Genomic DNA, 24,465 nt, shown 5'->3' with positions numbered 1-24,465 from the left:
AAACTAGGCTTGTACTCGAGTATATACAGTATTTACAGTATTTATATTCCGCCCTTCTTTCTCACCCTGAAAGGGACTCAGGGCGGATCATGATTTACATATACATGTTGTTTTTGTGGTTGCCACAAATTAAGTTGAATTGGTTGAAACTCCATGGGATGTTCATTGAAAAACTAGAGCAAAACTTTTTCACAGTTTAATCCACTTTTCCCATGTTTTTGTGATAGAACCAATTAGGTACATCAGGTGACATTTATAATTCATGAACGAAAACCGTGTGACATAGTGTAATTTGTTTTTAAACCCCCCCCCCCCCCAAAAAAAAAAATTGTTGCAGGTTGACTGCTATTATCGTGGATACGTGAGAGACATCCCGGGCTCGGTCGTCATGCTTTCCACTTGCACCGGACTTTGGTAAGGACTGTGGCTTTGGTATTATTTGATTCTCAGAAAGATCACTGAAGCAATCAGCCTGTCTTTGGAAGCACTTAATACTTGCTTGTAAATGTGGAAGCCTGAAACTCAGTCAAGAGCAGACTTGTGATCTTGCAGCAAAGCTAACTTGTTCCCCCACCACTTCATTAATTCCATGTGAGTGCAGTCATGACAGCTTATTATCTCCGCATTTTGATTCATCCCACCTAGATGCAAGACGTAATGTGTTGTTATTGTTAGCAAAGGTAAAATCCTTAGGTTGCAGAGTATTAAAAAATAAAGCTGCAGCAGAAACAAAAGCCCTGAAGTAATGTGGTCAAACTTAATTTAATACAGAAGCATAATGCAGGAACAAAACAAAACTCAAAGAGAAAAACACAGCAGAACAGGCAGAGTGCAAAGTGCAAAGAATATATATATAACAAACACAGCTCCACCTGTATCAAATTGACAAAGCATATTACCTGTTAAAGGTACATGAACAATATAATTTTGTAACATTATAATACTTTCAACACTCCTCCACAAAATTATATTAGTTCACATTTATAAATTCAATTTCTTACAGAACTCATTATGTTTTTCAAAAGAAAGAGGTTTAGTAAAAATGTCAGCAACATTTTCAACTGAAGGAATATAATTGAGAACAATTCTTTTGTCTTTAACAAATTGTTGTACATTTGAATATCTGACATTAATATATCTGGACCTTGTTTTCATATTTTGACAGTTACTCAAAGCGATACAGGTTTGAGAATCAACAAAAACTTGCATTGGCAATTCTAAATCAATGTTAAGACTTTTAATTAAAGATTCTAACCATTCTGCTGATGTCAAAGCGTCAGATAAAGCTGAGAACTCAGCTTCTCCAGTACTTAGTGCCACAATTTTCTGTCTTCTACTCTTCCAACACACTGGTGTATTTGCATATTTTATCACAAAACCAGTAATAGATTTATTTTCCTTTAAATTTGCAAAAGAACTATCACAATGTATTGTTAAAGACTCTTTATCATCTGGGCAAATTCTGAAAACTTTTCCAGCTGTTTGCTTTAAGTATCTCAGAATTCTTTTCACTCCTTCCCAGTCTGTATGTGAAGGATTTTGAATCCTTTGACTTAGAATACCAACAGCAAAAGAAATATCAGGCCTTGTGTTATTTGCAATATACAATAAAGAACCAATAACTGAACGATAAATGAAATTATTATCGAACACTTCTCCATCTACATGTTGTAAAAACTGAAGTGCCATGGGTGTATTAACAGTGTTTGCATTTTCCATTCTTGTTCTTCTCAAAAGATCATAAATCTTGTCAGTTTGGTTTAACTCAAAACCTCCTTCATTTCTAACAATATTTATGCCAAGATATTTATTAACATCTCCAAGATTTTTGATTTTCAATTCTTTGTTCAAACTCCGAAATACTTCCTGAATTTGTTCCTCAGAACCAATGCATAACACATCATCCACATATATTACAACAAACATTTGTGTGTTTCCACTTCCTTTTGAGTACAAACAAGGATCAAATTTGTTAGCAACAAAATCCAATTTTGTTAACACTTTGTCCAAATGTAAATTCCAGTTACGCGCACTCTGCTTGAGACCATAAAGACTTTTCTGAAGAAGATAAGACCCTTCAGGAAGGTCAGTTTCAAAACCTGGGATAGCAGATATATAAACTTTCTCCTCCAAGTTTGCATGAAGATATGCAGTGTTCACATCAAAATGTTTAACTTTTAAATTCCTATTGCTAGCAATTGCAAGGGATATTCTTAATGCTTCCCCAGACACTGTGGGGCTAAATATTTCATTAAAATTTTCTCCATATATCTGTTCAAAGCCTCTGGCAACTAATCTGGCCTTATACAAAAAACCACCATCCTTGGTTTGTTTACGTCTATAAACCCAACGACAACTTAGAACTTTTACATTGTCAGGTGTTTCAGACTTCACCATGACCTGCAAATCTTTCAAAGAATCAAATTCACTTTGCATTGCTTTTAACCAAAGATTTCTCTCAGATTCATCTCTTTTCAACATCTCTTTATAACTATGAGGTTCAGACCAGTCATGTTCCTGTATTTTCACAGCTTCACAATGGTACCTCTTTGGAGGAATACCCTTGTTTTTCCTAGAACTGCGTCTAGGAATAGTCCTAGTACTATCTCCTCCATTAGTCTCATCACTCTCAGAACTACTAGAGCTAGTACTTTCTGAACTATAAACTTCAGCTTTTCTCTTTTGAGATTCACTTTGTTTAATCACAGGACTACTAACTTGTAACTGACTAGTAGTAGATTCTTGCTCCACTCGCACTTGTGTTCCCAACTGTGTACTTGGGAAGTGCTTGGTTGTATATTTTGCTGTGCAGTCTGTTGTGACACTGATTGCACCTGTGTATTCGTTTGTGTAGCAGTCTGCTGTGAAACTTGTTGTGTAGTTGGCTGTGTGACTTGAGGTGTGTGCATTTGAGCAGTTTCAAAAGGCACAAACACTTCCTTATTTGAATGTATCCTTTCCCAACCACTATATTGTTGGAACTTCACATTTCTAGACACAATCACTCGATTGTCACCACACCAAAACCTCCAACCTTTTGATTCAGATGCAGGGCCAAGATATTTCAATTTCTTCCAGATAGCATCCTTTTTATGTCTTTGTTGAGAAGGAATTAAGACAAATGAGTCACTTCCAAAAACTCTGATTGAACTCAAATCAGGAATTTTCCCAAAAAACAATACATAAGGAATACTATTAACACTTCTACAAAACGAACGATTGAGCACATAAGTAGCGTTTGCCACGGCTTCAGCCCACAATCCATCAGATAAACTAGCATCTCTTAGCATTTTTCTAGCCACAACCTTTACAACGCCTATCCACCTTTCTGCAACACCATTTTCACTGGGTGAGTAAGGATTTGTTAACCTGTGGACTATACCAAACTTTTTAAACAAATTCTGCATTTGTTTGGACATAAACTCAGCACCACGATCACTCTGAAAAGCTTTTACCGGGTACTTAGGAAACTGTGTCTTCATTAACTTCAGCCAAACAGAAAGTTTTTGAAAAACTTCACCTTTAGTCTTTAGAAAGAAGGTGAATTTCAGCCTTGAAAAATCATCTACCAAAATCAAAAAATATTTTGACCCTCCTACAGAAGTAGGGTGAGGACCAGATATGTCAATATGAACAAGCTCTAAGATCCTTTTTGAAACTCTAGTACTGTATTTTGCAATAGGAGCTTTCTTAAGATTTTCTGATGCACAAATTTCACAATCTAGAAAATTCTTACATCCTTGAATAGGAATCTCACACAACTCAGCTGTCTGCCTTAAATACTGCCATGACAAATGACCCATTTTTCTATGAAATTCATGAATACATTTGCTATGTAATGGCCTGGGATTATCAGGTATCTGGTTAATGCAAGCAGACATATTAGCATTATCAGATGACTTTAAAATAAAAAATCCCTTTTCTTGTATCAGTTTCACTTCGTTACCTTGAGGATCAACCAGCATAGACTTTTCTTTCTTTAAAGACACCTCAAAACCTTCATCCAAAAGTATGTTGGCACTGAGAATATTATACACAATTTCTTTTACATAGTACACATTCTCAAAAGTACATTTTAGACGATCAACATAAAGATCACCACAAGAAATTACTTGTACTTTTCTATCATCTGCCAATGAAATAAAATTTATATCAGAGTCTCTCACATTTGATAACAGTTCCTTACACTTTACCAAATGTTGAGAACAGCCCGAGTCAATGATGAAAGAGTTCATGGTATCCATTTTAGAAGTCACCAGGAAAGCATGCTGAAAATCCTTTGAAGAACTAGGTCTCTCCACCTGCTTATTTTTCCATTGTCCTGGATTCTGCCAGCAATTCTTAGCATAATGCCCTTTCTTTTTGCATTTATAGCATACAACTTGTGATTTTGGCTTAGCAACACAAGCAGTGTCTTTACAAGCAGTGTCCTTAGAAACAGTTCCCAGATTCTTCTGTATAGAATCAACACTTCTCAATTTACGTTGAGCTTCAAATTCCATTATTTTCCCCGAAATAAACGGTATCGTGAGATCCGTGTCTGGAATTCCATGAAGAGAGTCAATAAATGCATAATAAGAGTGAGATAAAGACCCCATTAAAATTAATGCTTGTTGCTCAGGAGGAAAAATAATATCTCATGCTCTCAATTCCGAAAAAAGAGCCACAACTTTTGTAATGTGAGATTGAACTGGAGTGCCTTCCTCATGTTTGAGGTTAAACAGCTGGCGCATAAGAATTATCTTTGAGCCACTTGATTGTCTTTGGAACATATCTTTAAACAAATTCCATGCAGTTTGTGCATGAGGAATATTATGAAGGTGAACCAACAAAGAATCCGTCACAGACAACTGAAGCAGCGCCAATGCTCTTTCATCTTGGTGTTGCTCAGCAGGAGTTAATTGAGCTGGCAAATTCTCAATTATTTTCCATAAATTCTGAGAAACCAGATAAGCTTTAAATCTTATACTCCAACTCAGCCAATTCTTATCATTCAGTCTCTCAAACGGGAGTGAACTCACTTGAACAGGTGGCAAGGCCATTGTGTTCTTTTACTTTAAAGCTCCAAAGTTCCAGAAAAAAAAATTCAGACCAGCCAGTCTATACTCACTCCTCCATGAAATTACTGATTTCTTCCAAACTTCGCTGTATTTCTTTGGAATACAAGCAGGGTCTGACTCACAGACTTTTAGTTTCTTCTTTCAGCTTCCAAAATATTTACTGAAGAGAAAACCTTCCATGCAAGGCATAAAAGGAAAGCAACAAAAAATTGGCCCTAGTTGCACAAGCATGTAGAAGGCAAACCAAACAAACACTTCACCATAGCAGGCTATAAATCTTCTTCATGACTCCAGGTCTCTCCCAAGGTTCAGCATTCAGCAGCAAACTGCCGCTTTTAAACTTCGCTGCTCTTCAAAACAGCAGGAGCAAAAAAAAAACTTTTCAAACCACATACTTCAAAATAAAACATCAGCACAAACACATTGGCTTTGTAGTTTTCTGGGCCCATAACCTGTTAGCAAAGGTAAAATCCTTAGGTTGCAGAGTATTAAAAAATAAAGCTGCAGCAGAAACAAAAGCCCTGAAGTAATGTAGTCAAACTTAATTTAATACAGAAGCATAATGCAGGAACAAAACAAAACTCAAAGAACAGGCAGAGTGCAAAGTGCAAAGAATATATATATAACAAACACAGCTCCACCTGTATCAAATTGACAAAGCATATTACCTGTTAAAGGTACATGAACAATATAATTTTGTAACATTATAATACTTTCAACAGTTATCATCCACTCTTCTGGATGGGAGATATTGTTGTAACTCAGCTGGAGTCTCAGAGTGACTCTGATGGGAATTGAGGGATTCAGGTTCCAGATGTTCAAGATGATGAGATTCAGGTTCAAGATGACTCTGATGGGAATTATGGGATTCAGGTTCAGAGTGTCCCTGCTGTGAGAGATGAGGAGCAGGGAGGCATTCCCACGGCAGGGAATGGTGTTGTTGATACTGGAGATGATACTGAAGCTAGTCAGGTGCAAAGGGAGGATAGCTCCCAGTTAGATAGCATGCAGACAGAGGCTGCTGCTAATGAGCTGTCTGGCCTTGATGAAACGGAATCTCTCGATCGAGCTGGCCGTTTGGAATTTCGGGTTCGCAGGAGTGTTAGAATAGCAAACAAGAAAGAGGTCAGAGGCCAAAGAAAGGCGTTCAAGCAATTTATTTATTTATTTATTTACAGCATTTATATTCCGCCCTTCTTTCTCACCCCGAAGGGGACGCAGGGCGGATCACATTATACACACACAGGGCAAAAATTCAATGCCCAAATACACATAGAACCGAGACAGAGACAGACGCAGAGGCAATTTAACCTTCTCCTGAGGGGATGTTCGATTCTGGCCACAGGGGGGAGCAGCTGCTTCATCATCCACTCTGACCGCACTTCCTCATTCCAACGTCGTAAATTAGTTAAATTTGCCTCCCCATTTTTTAATAAGTGGTACCTTATCTCTTACTTGATAGATGCAACTATCTTTCGGATTACTAGGTCAGCAACGAGAAGGGGCTATATTTTATTTTTTATTGACGGGTGCTCACCCTGCCACGGGCTGGCCTCGAACACATGACCTCCTGGTCAGAGTGATTTATTGCAGCAGGCTGCTCACCAGCCTGCGCCACAGCCTGGCCCCAATGCAGAGAATATTAAAGTGTGTGCTGAGAGAAAAACCTTTGTCAAAAGCAATGTCTCATCTGGGAGTCAAGAAGCAAGCTCTTACAGCTTTGAGTATTCAAGTTCATGGGACTTTGTCATGCATTAATAGAACCTTGTTTTATACTTAATGTTTTCTTGGATTATTTTTTATAGCCTTGGTTTTTCAACAATCTTTTGGAACTTTACTTTGGCTCTTAAGAACTATTTATTTCCTATTTCCTAATAAACTACAAAACACTTCAACCTGTGTACAGCCTGGCGTATTTAGCAAGGTGAAGCTAACCTGAGGTGTGACAGATATTAAAAATTAGAGCGTTCCAAAAGGGTTTGTTTGTTCTTGCACCTTGGTCTGTGTTGAAAACACTTCACCATTCGTTGTTTGCCTGCCCTAAATATGACAATATATGGATTCACTGTAGAAAGGAGCTCCCGGTGGCACAGCGTGTTAAAGCTATGAGCTGCAGAACTTGTGGACCGCTAGGTTGGCGGTTCGAATCCGGGGAACGGAGTGAGCTCCCACTGTTAGCCCCAGCTCCTGCCAACCTAGCATATCAAAAACATGCAAATGTGAGTAGATCAATAGCTACCGCTCCGACAGGAAGGTAACAGCGCTCCATGGAGTCATGCTAGCCACATGACCTTGGAGGTGTTTGCGGACAACGCTGGTTCTTCGGTTTAGAAATAGAGATGAGCACCAACCCCCAGAGTCGGGCATGACTGGACTTAACGTCACGGGAAAACCTTTACCTTTACCTTTGCCTACAGTATTTACAGTGGCAAGGATGTTATAAAATTCCCTATCTTCTGAAGAACTTCTGATGCATTCTTTTGTGAGACTGTTGCAAATTTTATTCTTGAGATTTGTAACTTTTGCGTATGTTTTCCTTTTGCTCTGTGACTTCCTCTTGTTGTATATGCCTGTGTTGTGATTTTATTGTTGTATGCCAATCAAGATAGGAGCCCCGGTGGCGAAGTGTGTTAAAGCACTGAGCTGCTGAACTTGCAGACCGAAAGGTCCCAGGTTCAAATCCCGGGAGTGGAGTGAGTGCCCGCTGTTGCTCCAGCTCCTGCCGATCTAGCAGTTCGAAAACATGCCAATGTGAGTAGATCAATAGGTACTGCTCCAGTGGGAAGGTAACGGCGCTCCATGGAGTCATGCCAGTGGCCACATGACCTTGAAGGTGTCTACGGACAACGCCGGCTCTTCAGCTTAGAAATAGAGATGAGCACCAACCCCCAGAGTCAGACACGACTGGACTTAACGTCAGGGGAAACCTTTACCTTTACCTTATGCCAATCAAGGCTGTATGCATAACTTCCATAATTCCACAGCATGCAGCCTCAGTTCTCCATCGTGCATTTAGTTCCTTCTGCAGCCACAGTGAAGGGTCTCATGTTGTGTTTTTTTTCCTTTCCAGGGGATATATACAAGCCGGAGGAGTGAAGTATGAAATCCAGCCGGTGGAGAATTCCTCGGCGTTTCAGCACCTGATTTTCCAGAAGGATCCGGAGCAGCAGGAGCCTTGCCCGACAGTCCCCGAGCAGCAAGGAGCGAGCAAAGGCATCCGACTCAAAGAAGCCGTGGAAGCCAAGAGTCCGGCCACAAAGCCCTTGGGGGACAATGAGGTACGTTTGGGGACCACAGTGGACAAAGCAAGAGGCCACAAAGTGACCGTCGGTGGAGTCACCTCCATAGGTTGCATGAGACACTCTGATGTGGCTGCTAAGCTAAAAATGTCCTCCGATGCCCTCTTTCTTTTCCCAATAGCTCTTACCCACAGGAAGTTTCCATTAAAATTCAGGTGGAATCTATGACGGTGATGCTTCTGTTTATATTTATATTTATGTTTATTTATACCTTGCTTTTTCTCTCCACAAATGAGACTCGAAGCAGCTTTTCCTTCAGTTTAAATCCATTGCTCCATTGTGTCCATGTCCTCCAGTGAGTAAATGCATCCCTTTGTTAGGTTCTCTTCTTCCAATTGTGCTGTGGGTAAGTCTTCCACCAGAAGAAAGCACCAAGACACACGCTGGTAGATTCCAACAGGTTTTTATTGTACAGAATACCAGAATCTTCTCTTTGGCCCATTTATATATGGGCTCTCACATACCAGAGGGTCATTGAGGTTTTATGGCTGGCCTGTTTTATGGCTGGCATCTGTTCTTTGTCAATGCTTGCTCTGTGTCCGGAGATGTCAAAGATCGGAGATCATGATACCCTTTCTACATTACTTTGTGTGCAATTTTCCCTTTCCAATCCCTAAACTGTCCATATTTCACTGCAGGCGGAGTTTCCTGGGAGCCATGAACCGTCTCGCTACCTCGGGTACTTTGCTGTTTGTAGCAATTCCTTGGTAAGTTATCTCTTTTATATATCATTTTATTAAATTTTCACCATATATGTGCCATTAGAGCCCAGCAATAAATCATAATGTAAAATCTCGCTTTGGTGTCATCCTCTCTCCCTCCCCTCCTCAAGTCATAGACATTGACAAACTACTTCCTTGTTAATCCTGTTACTGATAAATTATACTTGACTTGCTTTTCTAATTTTACTAATAACTACCTTAGGTCCCTGGCATTACTTACTTACTTACTAGGCTTGAGCGATCCACGAAAAAATTGATTCTAAACTCGTTTCAAAAGTAGGGGGGGTAGCGTTTCATTTCTGATGTCATTTCCGAATTTTGCCCCCCCAAAAATTCGAAATTAACGAAAATTCGTTAGTTTCAAAAGTAATTCGTTAATGGCGGACGCGCATGCGCAGTGGCCCAAAACAGCCCAAGGGGGGGGGTTATGGGGCTCTCCTGCACTCATTTTTTCAGCTATACTGATCAAATTTGGTACAGTGGGAGAACACAATCCACCCTGCTTGCTCGCTAAATTGCAGAGCGTTTGCCCTTTCCTAAGATTTATTGCGCAATTTCATAGTTCATATTAAAAAACTTTATTTAACAATTGCAAAAATCTGTTCCTGCTTTTGAATTGTTATTTCCTGTTCAATAGAGGTTCCTTCACTGTGAAAGTCCTTCAAATACAAATAAACAAATTACAAAAACAAATACACCCTCCCTTTTGCCCAAACCAAGTGGTATTGCGGAGGATGATGGAACTTGCAACCTTTTGCCAGACTTTGCTAGCGTTGATAGGGAAAGAGAGTCACTGCTGCCAGCCCTATGAGCAGCTCAGGGAAGAAAGAAAAGAGGGGAAAACAAATACACCCTCCCTTTTGCCCAAACCAAGTGGTATTGCGGAGGATTATGGGACTTGCAACCTTTTGCCAGACTTTGCTAGCGTTGATAGGAGAAAGAGATTTGCAGCGCAATGAAAGGAAAGAGGGAAAAACAATACACTCTCCCTTTTCCCCAAGTTGTTTTTCGGTGGATTATGGGGAGTTTTGCCAGACTTTGCAAAATGAAAATTGGAATATTTGATTTCTTCTATTTGCAACTCACTTTAATGCCTATGCAAAGAAAAGTTTCCTAATCAAACGAAAGCCCACCCCACACCAGGCAATATGGCGCAGCAGAAAAATTGCAGGGCTGGTGGGCAAATGGCAAACGCCAAGCTGGTGGGGGAAAAAGCCCACAGGCCCTTTGAAAAAACACCCTAACCCAAGCACCCTAACCCACCCGTTTTCCTCCTCAGTCCTCACCCACCCACCCTTTCTCTCGGTCTTCTTTAGCTCAGCCAAGGAAGGAAGCAATCTTGCCTGCCTGCCTGGAATCCCAGTCCCAACCACCCTCTCTCTTCAGATCCCGAGCCAAATGAGCCACGAGGCTCCCTTGCACGCTCTTTTCATTCAGGACGTACAAGCCCCTCCCCTGGGTTAAACGTGCTCTCTGATTGGCCACAAGGTGGAAACAATATCTAGGTTGCCCCAGTGCACTTAAACAAGTTTGGGTGATTTGCCAAACCTTGTTTTCCTAACGAAAAAAAAGACGACATTAGAAAAAGGGCCTATTGCGGTTCGAAACAGCGGGATCCACACGAGTGGACAATCTAGGTCGAATATTGCTTCACAAGTTACAAAACTAACGAATTACTAACGACAAACGGGGAAATCAAATTATTTGAGCAAGCCTATTACTTACTTAGGCGATCCCTCGTAGCTCGAGGACGATTGTCTTCCATCTTGGGGGGGTGTCCGTAGATGGCTGAAGAGACCGATTCTTGACCCACATATTCTCCTGCAGTGAGGACATCAGTTTCCAGGTAGAAGGCGGTCTCGGTCAGGGTTGGCTTGACAGGCCTTCCTCTTGGCACGTTTCTCCCTTAAGCCCTCCGTTCGTGCCTCTTCAAACTCCGCAGCACTACTGGTCACAGCTGACCTCCAATTAGAGCGCTCAAGGGCCAGGGCTTCCCAGTTCTCAGTGTCTATGCCACAGTTTTTAAGGTTGGCTTTGAGCCCATCTTTCAATCTCTTTTCCTGCCCACCAACATTTCGTTTCCCATTCTTGAGTTCGGAGTAGAGGAGCTGCTTTGGGAGACGGTGATCGGGCATTCGGACAACGTGGCCTTCAGTCCAGCGGAGTTGATGCCGTAGGAGCATCGCTTCAATGCTGGTGGTCTTTGCTTCCTCAAGCATGCTGACATTTGTCCGCCTGTCTTCCCAAGAGATTTGCAGGATTTTCCTGAGGCAACGCTGATGGAAACGCTCCAGGAGTTGGGTGTGACGTCTGTACACAGTCCACGTTTCGCAGGTGTAGAGCAGGGTTGGGAGGGGAATGGCTTTGTAAACAAGCACCTTGGTCTCTCTACGGATGTCTCGCTCATCAAACACTCTCTGCTTCATTCTGAAAAATGCTGCACTCGCAGAGCTCAGGCGGTGTTGTATTTCAGTGTCGATGTTGACTTTAGTGGAGAGGTGGCTGCCAAGGTAGCGGAAGTGGTCAACATTTTCTAATATGACACCATTAAGCTGTATTCCTGGCATTGCAGAGGGATGAGCTGGTGCCTGTTGGAAGAGCACTTTGGTTTTATCGATGTTCAGTGAGAGGCTGAGCTTCTCGTCTGCTTCTGCGAAGGTGTTTAGAGTGGCTTGTAGGTCTTCTTCTGAATGCGCACAGACTACGTTGTCATCAGCATATTGGAGTTCTATAACAGATGTTGTGGTGACCCTGGCATTACCGGGTTATTGGAAAGAGTCAGCGTTTTACTTGTACAAAATGCATAAGGATGTGGGTGAACTACAACTCACATCATGCCAGGCTAACCCTGAAAACTCCATCAGTACTTACAGTTTGTGATGTTGGGCAAGTTTGCTCTGGGTGCATCATTGGTGGTGTTCAGTGTGCTCTCTGGTTATAGGGTGAACTACAACTCCCACTATGGTGGGTCAGTCCCGTCTTCTTTTTCCAATAATTTTTCTAGAAATTTTTTCCAAATACTTTCAAAATTATTTTTTCCCCATAATCCCTTCTTTACTTTTCAATTTGATGTTAGGTTGTCATTCAGTGCCATTCTCCAAACTTCTTTATACCATTCATTAATTTGTATTTTCATTTCTCCTTTCCAATATTTTGCAATTAGTAATCAAGCTGCTGTTAATAGTATGTCTATTAAATCTTTTCCCCTCTTATCTTTCTCATCCTCTTTTTTTTTAATTAAAAGTAATATTTCCACTGGATTCCTTCTAATTTTTATATTCATAATATTTTCTATTTCCCTTATAACCAATTCACAAAAATCTTTAACATGTTTACAATCCCACCACATATACATGTAGGTTCCAATTTCCTGGCACCCTCGCCAGCATTTTTCATCATTATTCTTATTTTATTCATCATATTTAACTTTCTCAGTGTTAAATACCACTTCCAAATTAATTTATAGTAATTTTCTTTTATTCTAATTGACATGTTTTTTAATTGTCTTGATTTCCATATCTCCTCCCATTCTTTTTCCGTTATCTTTGTTCCTACTTCCTCCTCCCATGATTCTCTTAATGTTAATCTTGTCTTTTTTTCTATGTCTTTAATTAGTATTTTATATATTTTACTTGTTGTTCCTTTTAATTGCTCACTATTTTCTCTTTTTAATGCTTTTATTATTAATTCCTCCAATTGCATTATTTGTTTTCCAGTTTTATTTTGGGACCACCAGTTTTCATTCCATTTTTCTAATTGAATCCAATGAATCCAAGAAATATTTATTCCTCTCAATTCTTCTCTCATTTTTACCTTTTCCATTTTTGTTCTGTCCAAATTCCCACCCTTTTTAGTTCCCCTTTTTCTAATTCTTAATCTAGCGTTCCTTTTAAGTCCTTTGGAAAATCTTTTTCCATTATTATCGGCGTTAAAACTGAGTTCTTATTGATTAACTGTCCTTTATATTTGCTCCATATTTCCATTATATTACTTAATGATATATTTCCAATTTGTTTTATCTCTTTCTTTGAGATTTCCTTAAAGAATATGTTATCCTTTCTCCACTCAGTTGCCTTATTCCCTGATTCCAGCGAATCAGGGAATTGTGGAGGTCACAATTTTCCTGGTTGTGGGTGAACTACAACTCCCAGAAAGGAAGGTCGGTTCCCCGCAAACCCCTCCAGTAATCAAATGTCAGCATATCAGGTCTGTGTGCCAAGTTTGGCCCAGATCTTTCTGGATGTAGGTGAACTACAACTCCCCCAAATCAAGGTGAATTTTCCCCAAAGACCGCCAGTACTTTTTGCTTATATTTCCCCATACATTGATGATCTCTTCTACATCCTTGCAACACATACAAAAAATAATCCATGGTGTTTATTCAATAGATTTTTAATGATGCCTTCAAGTAATTAGATAAATAGTAATGCCCTTATTTATTATTTATTTATTTACAGCATTTATATTCCGCCCTTCTCATCCTGAAGGGGACTCAGGGCGGATCACATTACACATATAGGCAAACATTCAATGCCTTTTAACATAGAACAAAGACAAACAAACATAGGCTCCGAGCGGCTTCGAACTCATGACCTCCTGGTCAGAGTGATTCATTGCAGTTAATTGCACTGGCTTGCTCTCCCGCCTGCGCCACAGCCCAGGCCCTTAGACATTTCCTTCTATATTATTTGCCTTTCCCAAGTTAAGACTTATTCCCAAAACCTTCGTATCTTTTGATATGGTTTGGATCAAAATCAAGACATAAAATCATAACAGCAACAACAACATGATTCCAATCACCTAACACTCTGTTGGTGTATTTTGTTGTTAGAGGGGAATGTTAGATCAATTTTTTGCTGTTTGGATTGTGCATCTGTGTTCCAGCAGCGCAATGGGTTAATCACAAGCCAGCTTGATTGACTGCCTGCAGGGCCAATAGGTCAAGCCTTTCGGACTCAGCAGCATGGATGGAACTGTAAGCTTGGCAAAGAGAAATGACATGCTTTACTCTTGCTGGGGAAAGCATGAGTCCTAAGAGTGATGGACCGTGTAATTGTATATAGATGTATATAATAAAGCCTTAGAACCGCTGGGATCAGCAGAATTACGACTGTGGTGTCGTTTGTCGGTGCTGCTTTCGCTGGATGCTTAAGCGGTCTGACTGGAGAGGAGAAGGTGAGAGGATCTGTCTCACCAATAAATCAGGGTGTATCAGAGTTTAATTAACTAACCACCCTGTCACACTCTGCATCCCCTCTAGTTTTTGTGCAACATGAGTGGATTGTAATAACATTTATGGATTGTTTTCAATGAGTTCTCTCTTTGGAACGGATACTGTTTATAAATTCGATGGTATGTTATGGCAACTACTACCGTGCATTACAATGGCGATGTATTAATAGATATTCAGCTCTTTGGTGCATTGTTTTCATCACTTGAATTCTCCCTTCAGAAAAGGGAAATTGATTTCCAGATTACAGCGCAAGGAGCTGTCTCTGCTGAGCAACGTCTTTGGAAAGTTGATATATTTCTGCAGCGGAAATCTTGTTACTTAGGTGGGTAATGACATTTATGGAGCTGCGGCGTCTCTCCGGAACATTTGCGGCACGATTGGTTCTGACAGTTCAGAAGGCCAGCCGTCTCTTCCGTTTAGATTTGGTCTCAGTTGCATCTCCATTCGCAGCCTACAAATACGAGGGTTGAATAAAAAGTAATGCCTCCACCTTCGTTACTTGCGTTTGGATGGGAATATTTTAATAAAAAAATCCTTAGAATGTGCTCCTTAACTACCACTGTTCACTTTTCCACATAATCACCAGACAATTGGATACATTTCTGCCAACCATGAACAAGTTTTCTGAAGCCGTCACAAATGAAGTCGACACTCTGTTTCCGCAACCGGCGTCTCACAGAACCCATCGTGCACAGATCTTCCGACGGCCAAGCAAAGCAATAATGTGACCCACATGTTCTGGTGAAATGCCGATTATGCTTGGAATTTCTCTCTGAGTGATATGACGATCATCCTGAATCAATCTCTCAACCTTTTGCTTGTGAAACTCGGTGCTTGCTCTCACACGACGTCCAACTCTTTGTTTGTCACACAAGTCAGATGTTACCACTTCAACATCTTTAAGCTTTCTCACCCAACGACGCACAGGACTCACATCAACACAATCCCCATCAACAGCTGGCATCCTCTGATGAATCTCCTTTGGGGTGACACCTTCTGCTGTGAAGAATTCAATGGTTGCACGTTGCTTAAGTTGCATTGACCGGCCATCTGCATAGGGTTCCATACTTCGCAATTTAACAACACAACTGTTCAATGCTAAAGCTTCCCGCCAAATGGAACTAACTCTAGAGGAGAGTCTACTGAACAAGCCAGGACCTGCTACTACCAGGACTGCCATCTGTTGAGGAGTTACGAAGGTGGAGGCATTAATTTTCATTCAACCATCACAGAAGTCCTACAATCATTGAGTTGGAAAGGCCACCTTCTGCCAGGCAGAAAGACACAATCAAAGCCCTCCTGACAGACACTCAAGGAAAATCAAAAAAACAAACAAATTGGGAATTAATTAAAATTATATAAAAAATGAAAAATGCAAGATAATAATATGAAAATGGTTCAGGGAAGAGCAAACGAATAAAGGATCGTCCCATCACATTTTTGATTCTAACAAACTAAGTCGGATTCATATAATCCACACCCAATTGAAATCAAAAACATCAGTCATCTGCTATTAAAAGTTCAAGAAGAATTTGCCGTTATCGAGCAACATAGGTTTGAAACTTGAGTTTCCTTGAAAATTGTTAGTTTAATTTGTCCATGTTCATTATTTCAAAAATTTTATTATACCATAATTTGATCATCCCAAGATCATCCCAGGCTACATAATAAAGAGAAAGTAAGCAGATAAGGGAAATAAAGGTGCATTGTGCATAAAAAGAATAGTATTTAAAGCACCACACAATAGAAGGAGGTCAATGTTAGTGTGATTGTATTGTTTATGTATAGATGTGAAGTCCGTAGGGATAATTTAGGCCTTAATTCTTTATTTTCTAACTTTTTTTTGTTCTTTACCTTTTTCTTTTTCATGTTCTTTTCTTTCTTTTTTATTTTTTTTCTTATGTTATTGTTCTGTACTTTTCGCACAGTGGTATGTGTGTGAGTTTATAACTTATGTTATATGTTTTTCAATAAAGAATAAATATTTAAATTTTAAAAAATGTGACGGGAAGCATTTCTGAAACTGAAAGCAAAACGTGTCAGGGGATGATGGGGTGCAGAGTGGATTCCAAAAATTCATCATCCCGGTCTCACCTCCTTCTCCAGACTGTATTCCCATGCTGAGAAACAGCACTGGTCAAGAAATACTCCAGCAGACGAAGTCCAACTGTTGATTAACTTTATTTACATAATCTATTTACAGTTGCATTTCTCGGCTTCAGAGCATAGCTTTCATAGTCCATCTCCATCGAGAGCTCAAGCTGAAAACCACAGATAAGATAAACAGCATTCCTCAGATCGGAGGAAGTTCCAACCCTCAAAGGCCGGAAATCAATCCTGATAGGTCACAGTAATCACAACAGACTGTCGGTCAAAACTAGCCTGCTGTTAACTATTTCATTACTGAAAATACACACTCTAGCTCATCAGCAGTAAACACTTGATTTACATTTCATACAAATACAACCATACTCCAACAAAACGAGCATTTGCAAGGTTCGCTAAACCAGGCAGGTTGATTTCCTCTTTTTATGAAGCCCAGCTGAAGCATTTGCTGCATCGTCTTTGCTGACAGATTCAAGCAAATGCCTAAAACAGCCACTAGGTGGGGATGTATCCATATTATTTATTTCTGGCCATTGCTTGTTCAAAAAAGCTTCAAGTGTTGTCATGAACCCACGGCATCCAGTCGCGGCCCAAAGTTTAAGAAGTTTTGATCTCAGTTTAAGAAGCTTTGATCTCATGCACATAGCAGGTGTAGATGACCATGAGCTAATATGCTAAGAGAGTTCCTCCTATTTTCTCCCCTCTCTCTTTCAGTTTCAGCAAAATGGGCACAACGCAACCCGCGTCATACTGGTGATCCTTCAGATCGTTTCCTTTCTACACCATGTAAGTACAACACTGATCCACAGGCATGGGCCAACTTGGGCCCTCCATCCAGGTGTTTTGGACTTCAACTCCATCCATTCCTAACAGCCGGTAGATCAATTGATAGATGAATAGGTAGATAGGTAGATAGACAGACAGACAGACAGATAGATAGATAGATAGATAGATAGATAGATAGATAGATAGAATGATAGATAGATAGATACATAGATAGATTAAATAGATATAATGATAGAGAAATTAGATGGAGGGATGTATGAAAAGATGGATAGAAATTAGATAGATAGATGGATAGATGAATAGATAGATAGATAGATAGATAGATAGATAGATAGATAGAGTAATTAAATAGATAGAATGATAGAAAAATTAGATGGATGGATGGATGGATAGATGAATAGATAGATAGATAGATAGATAGATAGATAGATAGATAGATAGATAGATAGATAGATACATAGATAGATTAAATAGATAGAATGATAGAGAAATTAGATGAATAGATGAATAGATAGGTAGATAGATAGATAGATAGATAGATTAAATAGAATGATAAATTAGATGGATGAATGTATGGAAAGATAGATAGAAATTAGATAGATCAATGGATAGATGAATAGATAGATAGATAGATAGATAGATAGATAGAGTAATTAAATAGATAGAATGATAGAGAAATTAGATGTATGGATGTATGGAAAGATGGATAGAAATTAGATAGATCGATTGATAGATGAATAGATAGGTAGATAGATAGATCAATTAAATAGATGGAATGATAGAGAAATTAGATGGTTGGATATATGGAAAGATAGATAGAAATTAGATCGATTGATAGATGAATAGATAGATAGGTAGATAGATAGATCAATTAAATAGATAGAATGATAGAGAAATTAGATGGTTGGATATATGGAAAGATAGATAGAAATTAGATCAATTGATAGATGGATAGATAGATAGATAGATAGATAGATAGATAGATAGATAGAGTAATTAAATAGATAGAATGATAGAGAAATTAGATGTATGGATGTATGGATGGATGGATGGAAACATTGATAGAAATTAGATAGATGGATGGATGGATGGATAGGTAGACAGATCGATAGATCGATAGATCGATAGATAGATAGATAGATAGATAGATAAATTAAATAGATAGAATGATAGAGAAATTAGATGTATGGATGTATGGAAAGATGGATAGAAATTAGATAGATAGATCGATCGATAGATAGATAGATAGATAAATTAAATAGATAGAATGATAGAGAAATTAGATGGATGGATGGAAAGATGGATAGAAATTAGATAGCTAGATAGATAGATAGAGTAATTAAATAGAATGATAGAGAAATTAGATGGATGGATGGAAGGAAACATTGATAGAAATTAGATAGATAGATAGATAGATAGATAGATAGATAGATAGATAGATAGATAGACAGATAGAAAGATTGATAGATTTACTGGGATTAGGGCAACAGGTCACTTGCAAAAGTGAGAAAATGCAAATTTGATAGAGAAATTGGGTGGACAGAATGATAGGTAGAGAAATTAGATGGATGGATGGATGGATGGAAGGAAGGAAGGAGAGAGAAACAGATCGACAGACAGATTCATTGAGGTTAGAGCAGCTGGTCACTTGCAAAAGTGAGGAAATGCACATTAGCTAGAGAAATTAGGTGGATAGAATTTTTTTTTAAATCATGTCAAAAGCAAATTGCTTCTGGTGTGAGAGAATTGGCTATCTGCAGAGATGTTGTCCAGGGGATTCCCAGGTGTGTTACCACTCTGCTGGGAGGCTTCTCTCATGTCCCCGCATGGGAAGCTGGAGCTGTCAGACGGGCGCTCACCCTGTCTCACAGATTCGAACCACGGAACTTCAGATTTTCAGGTCAGCAGTTCATCCAGCACAAGGATTAAACCCATTGGGCCAGGTGGAGAGAATGATAAGTAGAGAAATTGGATGGATGGGTAGATAGAATGATAGACAGACAGAAAGAAAGATGAAAAGAAAGATGGAAAGATAGATAGATTCATTGGGTTTAGAGTGGCAGGTCACTTGCAAGAGTGAGGAAATGCCAATTAGATAGAGAAATTAGGAAGAGAGAATCACAGATAGAGAAATTGGATGGATGGATAGGTGGACGAACAGACAGACTGATGGATGGATGTCCAGACAGATAGACAGATAGACAGAAAGATAGACAGACGGACTGATTCATTGGGGTTAGGGCAGCAGGTCACTTGCAAGAGTAAAGAAATGCAAATTAGACGGAGAAATTAGGTAGATAACAGATAAATTGGATGGATGGATGGATGGATGGATGGATGGACTGACGGACAGACAGACAGACTGATAGACAGCCAGACAGATAGACAGACAGATTCACTGGGGTTGGGGCAGCAGGTCACTTGCAAGAGTGAGGAAATGCAAATTAGACGGAGAAATTAGGTGGATAGAATGACAGATAAAGAAATTAGATAGATTTTAAATCATAGCATTGCTTATAAATTCTATGGCAAGGCGGTGATTTTCTTGTTTTCCTTTTTCCTCCCCAGGTATATGAAGACATCGGCCTTCACGTTGTCTTGACAGGGATAGAGCTGTGGACGGAGCGGGATTTGATCATAGGTGGGCACCAAACCCTGGATGCGTTTCACAAGTACGCTTCCACCCAGCTTCGGCCGCACGTCGTCCTTGACCACGCGGCCTATTTCACGTGAGGCTCTTCTGTTTTGTTTTTTTTATATATATCAGATCGATAGAGCAATAGATCAATAAATAACTAGAGATATATACATACTCAAACCCATTGCATGGAGGGCACCATCAGCCTCATGGTTGCCCTCAAAGGCATGGATGGGATCCATGGATGGAGAATCTCTGGATACAGAGAGCCAAATACACACACACACACACACACACACACACACACAAATGTAATGTGTGTAATTCCCATGGAGTGAACTGACAGGGGGTTAATCAGCTCCGAACCACCCTGATTAATTGGTGAGCCAGGCCTCTCACCAATCCATCCTCCATCAGACTGCTTTAGCATCCAGCTAAGCAGCACCAACAAACGACACCACAGTCGTAATTCAGCTGATAACAGCGGTTCCAAGATTTTATTATATACAAACTATATACAACTACAAAGTCCATCGCTCATAGGACCCATGCTTCCCTAAGCAAGGCAAAGCATGTCCTCTCTCTTTGCCGATCATCTGTAAAGCTCTTCTTCCGGCAACTCCCACATTCCATAGCAGAATGACGAATGTCCTGTCCGCCCTTCTGAGACTGGAAGGCTTGACCTATTGGCTAGGCAGGCTATCATTCAAGCTGGCCTGCCATTAACCCGTGTGCTGCTGGAAAGCATATCGGAATACACAGTTGTAAAACTCCAACAGCAAAACACTTGATTCAACATTTCACCCTTACACCAAAATACACCAACATAAACATCAAAACCACTGGACCAAATCACACCAAATTTGTCCGCAAAGGACTCTGCCATCCAATCTATGTCTTTCAATAAAAAACCCTAAAAACCTAGGTCAAAATTGCAGAAAACCCCCCAAAACGAAAAATTACTAACCACGCATGCGCAGAGGTCCCCCGGGAAACTTGGTGACATCAGCCACGTGGGCAGGGCTTCAACGGCCACCACGTGCCGAGGGCAAGGCTTCCTTCCCTTTCCTCAGAGCCATTATTATTATTATTATTATTATTATTATTATTATTATTATTATTATTTGGGTTCCTGGTAACCATCAAAATGAACAAAACCTGGCCACCACCATTTAAACAACTCTACAATCTGGACAGTAAATAAAGAACAACACTCTGACAATAAGGGTATTCCAGACAGGAAGCAACCAGAGCCAGCTAACACCTCCCAACAAAGGAGGAAACAACCACGCTTTGAAGCTGCAAGCCCATTCAACGCTAATCAAGGTGGCTAATTACAACATTCATACTTGCCTCCACAAACAAAAACCCACTTAGGATGACGCCACAGCAACGCATATATTGTTTACATAGTGGTCAGCACTATTTAGGTTTTCACTACAGACTACACTACATCTTCAATGCTCATTGCAGATCCAGCCTTTTGGGTGCATCTACACTGAAGAATTAATGCACTTTGGCACCACTTTAACTGCTGTGGCTCAATTGTATGAAGTCTTGGGAGATGTTGTTTTGCAAGGTCTTTAGTCTTCTCCAGTGTCACATCAGACTACAAATCCCAAGATTCTATGCCCTTGAGTCATGGGCATTAAAGTGGTGTCAAACCATATTCAGTTTACAGTGCAGATGCCCTTGTCAGCAAAGAATCACGAGGAACAAAATGATTGCATTATGATAAGACTGTGGTGCCTGCACATGTTATGGGAATAACAGTGCCAAAAAGTAACCTTATCGTTGTCGAAGGCTTTCATGGCTGGGATCACAGGGTTGTTGTATGTTCTGGAACATGGATATACAGCCCGGAAAACATACAACAACCCAGCAACCTTATCACTGAATCAGTTTTGGGAATAGGATTCAGGACCCTGGAGAGATCCTGTGTGGACAGAAGCACTGCCTGTAAAACCCAGCATTGAGTCAATGTTCCGGCACAGCGGAGATGCCGACCACTATTGCAAAACACACTCAGAATGGAATCCACTAAGGATGAAACTCTACCACTGACATCAAGGCTTTCCATATTTTAGGATATTGGACAAGAACAAGCCAATTGGAAAGCAGTGGCAGGAACACCTTTGCCTTCCAAACAGAGTCTCAGTTTCTGCTGTCAAAGTAAGTGGGGAATCTGTCTGTCTATCTATGTCAAAGGCTAGGTGAACTAGCCATTTGTGATGTTACTGGATTGCCTGTTGCTAGTTCACGTCAACCTCTGTGATGGTGCATGGAGGTGGCATAGTCCCTCCGGGTGAGAAAAGCGGGGTAAAAATGATGTAAATAAATAAATGAATAAATAAATATGAAGGGAAGGGGAGAAAGCAAGCCTTGTTGCCAAGGGGACATTGTGAGGCAGACCCTCTCAGAGCTGGAGAAGGGAAAAAGGAAAGGAAAGGAGGAAAAGAGGAAGGGAGAGAGGGAAGGGAAAGGAAGGAAGGAAGGAAGGAAGGAAGGAAGGAAGGAAGGAAGGAAGGAAGGGAGGGAGAAAGGGAAGGGAAGGTGGAGGGAGGAAGCGAGGGAGGAAGAGAGGGAGGAAGAGAGGGGAAAAAGGAAAGAAGAAAGGAAGGATGGAAAGAAAGGAATGGAGAAAGGGAGGGGAGGGAGGGAGGGAAGGAAGGAAGGAAGGAAGGAAGGAAGGAAGGAAGGAAGGAAGGAAGGAAGGAAGGAGAGAAAAAGAAAGAAAGAAAGGAAGGAAGGAAGGAAGGAAAGAAAAAGAGAAGAAAGGAAAGAAGGAAGGAAGGAGAGAAAGAAAGAAAGGAAGAAAGGAAAGAAGGAAGGAAGGAGAGAAATAAAGAAAGAAAGAAAGAAAGAAAGAAAGAAAGAAAGAAAGAAAGAGAGGAAGAAAGGAAAGAAGGAAGGAAGGAGAGAAAGAAAGAAAGAAAGAAAGAAAGAAAGAAAGAAAGAAAGAAAGAAAGAAAGAGAGGAAGAAAGGAAAGAAGGAAGGAAGGAGAGAAAGAAAGAAAGAAAGGAAGGAAGGAAGGAAGGAAGGAAGGAAGGAAAGAAGGAAGGAGAGAAAGAAAGAAAGAAAGAGAGAAAGAAAGAAAGGAAGGAAGGAAGGAAGGAAGGAAGGAAGGAAGGAAGGAAGGAAGGAAGGAAGGAAGGAAAAAGAGTGTGATGCCTCATGGGCCTTGTAGTCCTGTTCCTGGTACTATTGTGGCAGATGAAGATGAAAACATGGGGTTTTCGCCGGTTCAACAAGAGCCGGAGTCCCTTCACCTGCCGGATGTTGATGTTTGCCCTCAAGAATTCAGTAAACCAGGCCTTGGGCAGAACTCCCCTCCGTTTCCCAGGAAGGAATCTTATTCTAAAGACAGAGGAGTTAGAGAAGCTAATCGGAGAAGTCTAAGAATTGCTGCCAAACAACTGGCTGATTAGGCCTGCTTCCCTTGGGAAATTCTAAGGAGTAATGCATCTGGACAGAGTGGGTTTCGCTTCTTGTTCTCTAGGGAAAGAGATTGCTGGCGGGAAAACGAGACCCAATATAGGGGTTTGGCGCGAGAGATTCTTTGCGGAGTCAATTGATCAGCTTCAGGAGAGAGATCGTGTGTGGACTTCGTAACCCCAGTTCCTTGCTTCCCGGATCAAGTTTTCGAGCCTTGCCTTGCCTTGCAGTTTAACCACGGACCCTGTTCCACGCTTCACGTTTTGTCTTGTTTCTAGCCACGGACCTAGTCAAGAATCAAGTTTATTTCCAGCCTTGCTGTCAAGCTTCATTGGACTTCTAAGACTCTGACATTTCCCCACACTATTGCTTGGCAAGAGTGTGTGTTTCGGTCAAGTGGATTAAAACTTTGAACTCTAATATCATTTATTGGACAATACATTTTTGGACTATATTTGACATCTTTTGAAAGGTCTGTTTCTGAACTATATTCTTCACTTGTTTTTATTGCTTTTATATATTTCTTTAATAAAGATATTAGATAGAGACTGGCCTCTGTGTAAGGTTATTGGTGCCCAGCAGCCAGGGTTCTGACAAAGAGGAAGAAAGGAAGGAAGGAAGGAAGGAAGGAAGGAAGGAAGGAAGGAAAAAGAGGAAAAAGAGGAATGAAGGAAGGAAGGAAGGAAGGAAGGAAGGAAGGAAGGAAGGAAAAAGAGGAATAAAGAAAGGAAGGAAGGAAGGAAGGAAGGAAGGAAGGAAGGAAGGAAGGAAGGAAGGAAGGAAAGAAAAAGAGGAAGGAAGGAAGGAAGGAAGGAAGGAAGGAAGGAAGGAAAAAGAGGAAGGAAGGAAGGAAAGAAGGAAGGAAGGAAGGAAGGAAAGAGAAGGAAAGAAAGAAAGAAGGAAAGAAAGAAAGAAAAATGATGGAAAGGAAGGAACAGAGAAATGAAGGATGGAGGGGGAAGAAAGAAGAAGGGGAAAGGGAGGAAAGTTAGAAAGGGGGAAACATATGAAGGGAGGGAAAGAGAAAGAAGGGAAAGTGGGAGGCAGCGGCACACCTGGGCAACTCTGGGTAAATATGCAAGTAATAAAAATATTTTACATCCCATTTTCCTCTCTTAAAAGAGACTCAAAATAGCGAAAGACACAAAGGAAATCAGAGTGTGGAGTTGTGATGACTCATGGGCC

General features: G+C 40.4%; 1 protein-coding gene across 1 annotated transcript in view; it reads left to right on the top strand.

Moving 5' to 3' along the window:
• The window catches only part of LOC100568147 (disintegrin and metalloproteinase domain-containing protein 29), an 88,042-nt gene that overhangs the window by 27,767 nt on the left and 35,810 nt on the right, over window positions 1-24,465 (top strand). Inside the window, exons 5-10 of the mRNA XM_062974405.1 lie at window positions 338-414; window positions 8,131-8,338; window positions 8,998-9,066; window positions 17,135-17,206; window positions 19,775-19,935; window positions 21,932-22,016. Of these exons, the coding sequence (XP_062830475.1) occupies window positions 338-414; window positions 8,131-8,338; window positions 8,998-9,066; window positions 17,135-17,206; window positions 19,775-19,935; window positions 21,932-22,016 (672 nt within the window). The remainder of the gene's footprint in view (window positions 1-337; window positions 415-8,130; window positions 8,339-8,997; window positions 9,067-17,134; window positions 17,207-19,774; window positions 19,936-21,931; window positions 22,017-24,465) is intronic.

This window comes from Anolis carolinensis, chromosome 3 (genome assembly GCF_035594765.1).
Source record: "Anolis carolinensis isolate JA03-04 chromosome 3, rAnoCar3.1.pri, whole genome shotgun sequence".
Classification (NCBI taxonomy): Eukaryota; Metazoa; Chordata; class Lepidosauria; order Squamata; family Dactyloidae; genus Anolis; species Anolis carolinensis.
The sequence above is the reverse complement of the archived record's forward strand: the minus strand, read 5'-3'. Positions and strand labels throughout refer to the sequence as shown.